At 32.3% G+C, this 7,787-nt stretch overlaps 1 protein-coding gene and 1 pseudogene across 2 annotated transcripts; one reads left to right on the top strand and one right to left on the bottom strand.

Moving 5' to 3' along the window:
- Nucleotides 1-1,165: 1,165 nt before the first annotated feature.
- Nucleotides 1,166-2,866, bottom strand: LOC146958880 (gallate 1-beta-glucosyltransferase 84A24 pseudogene; annotated as a pseudogene). The gene has a single exon (XR_015024749.1). The product of XR_015024749.1 is annotated as a gallate 1-beta-glucosyltransferase 84A24 pseudogene (transcript).
- A 1-nt stretch (nt 2,867) lies between these two features.
- Nucleotides 2,868-5,511, top strand: LOC146958881 (uncharacterized). The gene is made up of 2 exons (XM_085752723.1): nt 2,868-2,991; nt 4,922-5,511. The coding sequence occupies exons 1-2, from the start codon at nt 2,868-2,870 to the stop codon at nt 5,509-5,511; spliced, it is 714 nt and encodes a 237-aa protein (XP_085608849.1).
- Nucleotides 5,512-7,787: the final 2,276 nt, after the last annotated feature.

The raw sequence follows: 7,787 nt of genomic DNA on the forward strand, positions 1-7,787 counted from the left end.
TTGCCTTTAAGAATGCTTATAAGTTATAATTTACACGCGTTAACAAAGTAAAAAAATGGATAGAAGGACACTGAGTGCCCGTCTAAATGCTAGTGTGTGTGTGTTATTGTCCAATCAATATATGAATGGCATCTAGTGGCTTTAACTTTCCTAAAAACAATCTTATGCAATGGAAAAATAAAACAGAATTTGGTCTTTACCCTTAATAAAATGATATGTTGTTGAGTGTATTGAAGGTTTTTTCAGATGTGGGAGAACAATTTTGTTGGTGAAATGAGCAACCATTGAATTAAACACACCTCCTAGTGAAACCTCTTACATGAGAACATTTCTCTTTAGGCCTCCCTAATATCTTTAAGGCCCCCTACATACACATCCGGTAGTTATCAACCTGATGTATGTTTTTTCAGAAAAATGTACATCCAATATATAACTATCAAATGTGTATTTACAAGGCGTTAGAGATATTGGGGGACCAATAAAGAGAAACACTCCTTACATGAAAAATGCATGTACAAGGCCCAAGTCCATAACAATATAACCCTAAAAAAATACTTTTTGCACCTCTTATCCACTCTTTTAGAATGAAACATATACAATTTAAAAGTTCAGGGTGTGTAGATGCACACCCTCAACTACATGTACATGCCCTTCCTTTCTCCATCTCAAATTAGGTGTCTTTTTAGAATTTAACAGGGTTATTAAGAAAATGATTAGAAGTATCGATTTTAATGGTAAAATGTGTTTCACTTATCAAAATACATTTATTAATTATAGTCGATGAAATAGTTAGATAATTGAAATGTAATAAATATGTGATATGCTAGTGGAAAAATAATAATAAATGTTATATTGAAATCATAAAATGGATAAATAACATGAAACATAATAAAAAATGCAAAAATTTGAGACGGAGAGCTTGGTGTATCATTCTGTTATGAGCTATGAAGCACGAACACTCTTCAGATTAGTCGTGTTTTGGTGTCGGACACGTGTTGTATCCGACACCGACACGACACAGACACATATAATTATACTGAATTATGTGATTTTCTCAAATTATTTAGGGTGTCAGCATGTCAGTGTCTGTGTCATATTCGGTGTTCGTGTCCGTATTCGTGTTTCATAGCTATCGTCCTTAACCCAATATAATCGAATGACTCACTTTTCCATAACCCCCTATTTATTATTCTTAAATCACACATGAGTGCTAACATTACATAAATATAACTGCATAACTACCTTAAGAAACTGGTCTAACAGAATTGATTTTCCTCCTTGTCCATTCACTTCAACAAGGACAATGAAATTGATGTTACATACTCTGATTGTTAACAACGTTTGTGTTTCTTAATGTCTTCCATAAATGCATCAAGATGTCGGTTAGAGGAACCACCAACGGCCACTGCTTCCTCCGCCGCCTTCTTCAACTTGGTTGCATTTTTCTTCAGCGTCTCTGCTTTTTCCCCTGTTGTAGCTTCCAATAAGCATTTCTTTATATCATCTCTTGTTACCAGTTTCCTTTCAAAACGAGCCAATCTAATCCCAACCCCATAAACATCAACCAAGAACTTTGCGTTTGTAAGTTGGTCACCAAATGTTGGACATGTCAACATTGGAACTCCTAAAGCAAGTGCTTCCATTGATGAATTCCAACCACAATGTGTAATGAAACATGCCACTGAAGGATGAGCAAGAACTTCTTCTTGTGGACTCCACTTCACTACTTTTCCTCTCCCACTTGTTTCCTCCAAGAACCCATCAGGCAAGTCATCATGTTGTTTCTTTGCCCACAAAAATGTGACTTGAGAATCCAATAACCCATATACTATTTCATTCACTTGTTGTGGAGGAAGGTACACAACAGTACCAAAAGAAATATAAACCACAGAACCTTTTGGCTTTGTGTTTAGCCACTCTATAATATTACAATCATCATTGCTCTTAGTGAAATCACCAAGAGTATTGTTGCTTGCTCCGTTTGCCTTTGGATTCTTAAACAAAGGACCAACGGGTCTAATGGTGATTGATTTTTCCGAAATATAATCGATGAAATCATGCTCTAATTCTTCAAAGGTATCCACCAATACACAAAACACTTTAGACATGTCCTTTATCTGTGCCGTGGTGAGTGTCCTTAGAATTGGATATCGACAAAAAGGATGTATAAAATCTGGGATTTCATTGTATTTAAGAACTATAGAAGAGTTGAGTTGAACATCAATATAAGGTTTTTCATATGAAGGGAAAGGTAGCAATTTGTGGACATAGTCATAGCAAACGGTGAAAACAGCACTAGAATTAGTCCATAACAAAGCAGAAGGAATATTGTGTTGAAAAGCTATATCACTAACCCATGGAAAAAAAGGGTTGTTTATAACACATGAAATTGGTTTGTTTGAATCAGCATGATTCTTGATCATTTGAGAAACAAATTGTCTCCCAACAAGCTCAACCTTTTTGTGGTGGTCAAGAGGGTGAGCATAATCAGGTAAACCGTCATCAAAGAAGTGGAACATTAGAGAACCATCACCAATTGGAGTAGCAAATTTGTTGGTGATTCGCATGGTTTTGCCACCTTTTTCTGTTGTGGTGAAGATGACAGAAGCACCCTTTGCAGCGAGACATTTACCAAGTCTAAGAAGAGGGTTTATGTGTCCCTGTGCTGGAAAAGAAACAAGGAGGATATGAATGGGATCTAATTTGGATGCCATTTTTCTTTTTCTAATTCGGTGCTTTACCTTCTTACTGTCGGGGAGAGAGAGAGATATAGCATCACTTTTATCGAATATAATAATTATCGCGCGACTTGCGTGGATGAAAATAAAGTGGTGAGTTGATTTAGTGGTCAAAGCATGTGGACGTAGATGGCTGCTTCTATTAGGGTGCGAGACCATCTTAACGATGACTTTAGACCTTCAAATGGTAAGGAGAAATCTCTAACTTTTATTTTTACAAAGGCTAAATCAAAATTCGCTCAAATGATAGGAGGTAAATATTATTTAACCCTATTTTTGTTGTTGTTGTTGTGTAAATCAGTTGTCCTCCATGCACGCAACTGCGGGGACTAATTGTTTGAGCCTTGTGGAATCCAAATGGACGGCGAACTTTCCCTAAAAGTTATAACTCTAATGCATGGTAAATGTTGGATTCAAACCCAGGACTTTGGTTAAGCTAAAAACACCCGTCTCTTCCCATCTAAGTTATGTTCTTGCCCTCACTCTAAATTCAACACTAAATTTATTTTAACACAAATATGATTTGAAAATATATTTTAAAGATATGATTCAAATATAATTTAATATTTATTTTTTAAAAGATATTTTTCAATCTAAATTTAAATCTATATTTTTTCAATTTAACTCTATAGAGCACGAAACTTCTAACCTAAATCACAAATACAAACAGCTTTGGATATCATTGTTCATCTCTCTTATCTAACAAAGACTTTACACTTAATAAATAATAATGTCTCTCATTGTTATATGCTCTCTATTATGGTCCTCCAGCTTTGGATATCAATTTGCTTTTGAACCACAAACGCAAATATGGATTACATGTGGTGGAGTTGTGGTATATCTCTATATAGATTGTATCTTTTAGCTCAGTGCATTGTAGACAATTATAAGGTTATGAGAAGGAATAACAAACTTTTTTACCAAAGTGGAGCTACTGAAATTAAGGTTTTCTCCATAGAAAGAATAATTCTTGTCAGAAGGGCAGATGTGATGAAGCTTTTGTTATAATTCCAAAACCTCTATCTAGTTTGTTCGTGTTAGGTATGCAATAAGAGTGTTCTTTTTAAGGACAATGTTTTCTTTCATGAATGGTATTCGTTTTTTCTTTTACTTTCTTATGTAGTAAGAGTGTCATTTTTAAGGACATCTAAAATTATGTTTTATCTAACTTTTAATGTTCATGATAATGAAGGTAAGGGAGGCTCGTAATGGAGGTTTTGGAACGAGGATTAAGTAGAAATTATATAAGCTTGCAAACTTGGTCATGAATATTAATAATTAGATAAAAACATGATTTTAGTTGTCCTTAAAAAGGACACTCTTATCACATGAGAAAATAAAAGGAAAAAACGAAAATCATGCATGAAGAAAACTATGTTCTTAAAAAGCGTACTCTTATTGCATGCCTAACATGAAAAAATTAGATAGAGGTTTTGGAATCATAAGAAGAGCTTCATGACAACTAGAGCCCACAAGAATTATTCCTTCAATGGAGAAACCTTAATTTTAATCATCTCCAATTTGGTAGAGTTTCTTATTCGTTCTCATAACCAGCGGCGAAGCTAGTAATTTTTTTACGAGGGGGCCAAATATAAAGAAGAAATAAAAAATATTTTACAAACTTATATGTTAACCTTTTTTTTTTTGTGAACACTAATATATTAAACTTAATCGATAAGTAAAATAAGTTCACAATATTTTTTACTTATATTTAATGAAACAACAACAAAGAACATAAAGCTAACATTAGTTATTTGTAAAAGATGAGCTCTATGGAGTTTTAAGAAGACAAATTTATCCATATTTGACACTAAACTAAATAAATTATCAATTTTTATTAATATAATATCTCTTTTAACCAACAAAATTGTTTGGAGTAGCCAAATAATATATTTATGGGGTAGCTATATATAAAACTTTTGCTAGTTATTCAAGATTTTTTTTTCTCTTGGGGTAGCCAATGCTACCCCATCCCTTTGAAGCCCTTCGCCCCTGCTCATAACCTTAAAATTGTCTATAATACACTGAGCCAAAAGGTATAACCTGCAAAGAAATACCACAACTCCAACACATGTAATCCCTAATTACACTTACACTTGTGGTTAAACAAGAAATTGATATCCAAAGTAGGTTAACAATAATAGGAAGTAAATAACAATGAGAGACATTCTTTTGGTTTGCAGAGAGGGTGTCGAAAAAGGTGGGAGATGGCACTAGTACGTTCTTTTGGTATGATAGGTGGCTTGGTGATACTCCTTTTTGTACTAGGTTCCGTCGTTTATTTGACTTAGCGTCTAATAAATTGAGTACGGTGGCTGATATGGTTGCTCTTGGTGGGGAGGTTGACGGAGAGGCGGGGGGTTGGAGGCGAAGGTTGAGGGTGTGGGAGGAGGAGATGCTAGAGGAGTGTAGGCAATTAATTAATGGTGTCGTTTTGCAGCATAATATTTCTGACAGGTGGCAATGGGACTCTGATTCTGATGGTGGTTACAGTGTGAGAGGCGTCTATCATCAACTTACAACTCAGGCTGAACCTCCAGATGTTACTATGGAAGATCTTATCTGGCATAAGCAGGTGCCGCTGAAGGTTTCCATTTTTGCTTGGCGTTTGTTGCGGGACAGGTTGCCGACTAAGAACCATCTTCTGAGGCGTGGCATAATCAATGGCGAAGCAGTTATGTGTCTTACAGGGTGCTGTATGGTAGAGACTGCGTCACATTTATTTATTCACTGCGCCACTTTTGGTTCATTGTGGCATCTTATCAGGTCTTGAATCGGAATGTCAGGTGTCGACCCCCTTAATATTGATGACCATTTCATTCAGTTTACTCACTCTACAGGTCACTCAAAGGCTTGTCAATCATTTCTCCAACTTATTTGGTTACTTTGTGTTTGGTTGGTTTGGAATGAACGTAATAATAGACTTTATAATAATATCCAAACCCAGTGGCGGAGCCCTTCATGGGCTGAGGTGGGCCACGGCCCACCCCCAAAAATTAAAAAATCAACGATTATAAGTCTACTTTGCGAGATTTTATACAATTTTGTGTCGGTTTTAGGTTTCGGTTGATCCAAATTCCCGTAAAGTGGTGTAGTGGCTCACCCAAAAAATTTAAATAATTCAATTATAGGTCTATTTTGCGAGATTTTATACAATTTTATGTCGATTTTAGGTTTTGGTTGATCCAAAAATAAAACTCCTTTACGCGGTAAATTTGCACATGAAATAATTGGTCACTTGAATGGATAAAAAATAATTTGGCCCACCCCCAGAATATTTTCTAGCTCTGCCACTGTCCAAACCACCGTTGAACAACTAGCTGATAAAGTAAGATTTCACTCTTTATGGTGGCTTAAAGCTAACAAAGCCAATTTTATGTACGGTACTCAAAAATGGTGGTCGGACCCTTTATTATGTTTGGGTATCGATTGACCTTTGCTTTGTCTCTTCATTGTATGTCTGACTGTTATTAGGGGTGGCACTTTTAGTACATCTTGTACTTAGGTGTTTCACTGCCGTTGTTAATATATTCCATTTTTATGTCTTCAAAAAAAACAAATGAGAGACATTATTATGCGTAAAGCCATTGTTCAATAGGAGGGACGAACTTGCTAGATTATCCGGTGAGGGTTTTCATGTTTGTATTTGTGATTTAGATTTGAAGTTTCGCGCTTTATATATATAGTTAAATTTGAAAACATATTTTTGATTCATATCTTTAAAAATATAGAATTAGATTTAGATTCAAAAATACATTTAAAAAATAAATAATAAATTATATTTGAATCATATCTTTAAAATATATTTTATAATCATATTTAAAGATATTTTGAAAACATATTTTTGAATCGTATATTTAAAATAGAAAATAAAATTGATTTGAAATATATTATCTTAAATTATATCCTAAGGAGATATGTTATCTTCAAAAATATTGTAAAAAAATATATTTTGAATCATATCTTCAAAAGTATGATTCAAAAATATGTTTTCCAAAATATATTTAAATATAATTTAAAATATGATTTAAAAATATATTATAAAGATATAACTCAAAAATATGATTAAAATATAATTTATTCTTTATTTTTGAAAACATGTTTTTCAATCTAAATTTAAATCTATATTTTTGATGATTTGATTTAAAAATATATATTTAAAATAGAAAATAAAATTGATTTGAAACATATTATCTTAAATTATATCCTAAGGATATGTTATCTTCAAAAATATTGTAAAAAAATATATTTTGAATCATATCTTCAAAAGTATGATTCAAAAATATGTTTTCCAAAATATATTTCAATATAATTTAAAATATGATTTAAAATTATATTATAAAGATATAATTCAAAAATATGATTAAAATATAATTTATTCTTTATTTTTGAAAACATGTTTTTCAATCTAAATTTAAATCTTTTGTCAAAAAAAAAATCTAAATTTAAATCTATATTTTTGATGATTTGATTTAAAAATATGTTTTCAATATGACTCTATATATAGAGCATAAAACTTCAAACCTAAATCACAAATACAAGCACATAAACCCCCCATCGGATATCTAGCAGGTTCATCTTTCTTATTGAGCAATGCCTTTACACATAATAATATTTTGAATTATATTTAAAATATGATTTTTAAATCATATTTTAAATTGGATTTATCTTGAAAACATATTTTTGAATCACATTTTTTAATTATTTTTTCACACTGGTTGAAAATCGTAGCCTAAAAAAAACTTTTTTCATGCATTTCAAACCGTGGTTTAGAAATAGCAACGTTCAGAAACCGTTGTCCATTACACTCAATGGTATTGATTTTTAATTGCTGGAAAAAAAAAATTGTCAAAAAAAAAATTTGTTGGCAAAAATTAATATTTCAAGAAAATAAAAAAAAACAAACCGAAAAATTTAATATTTCGTTTTCTGGGTAAATTTTATTGAATCGGAAATATTGAATTTAGTTTTTCGATCATTTTTTGTTTTTGAAAGAAGTTTTTCGATCATATTTGAAACCAAAAAACTTCTTACATATAAAAAAATATC

This window comes from Medicago sativa, chromosome 1 (genome assembly GCF_051527215.1).
Source record: "Medicago sativa cultivar Bolivia chromosome 1, Bolivia_mono, whole genome shotgun sequence".
In the NCBI taxonomy this organism is placed as follows: domain Eukaryota; kingdom Viridiplantae; phylum Streptophyta; class Magnoliopsida; order Fabales; family Fabaceae; genus Medicago; species Medicago sativa.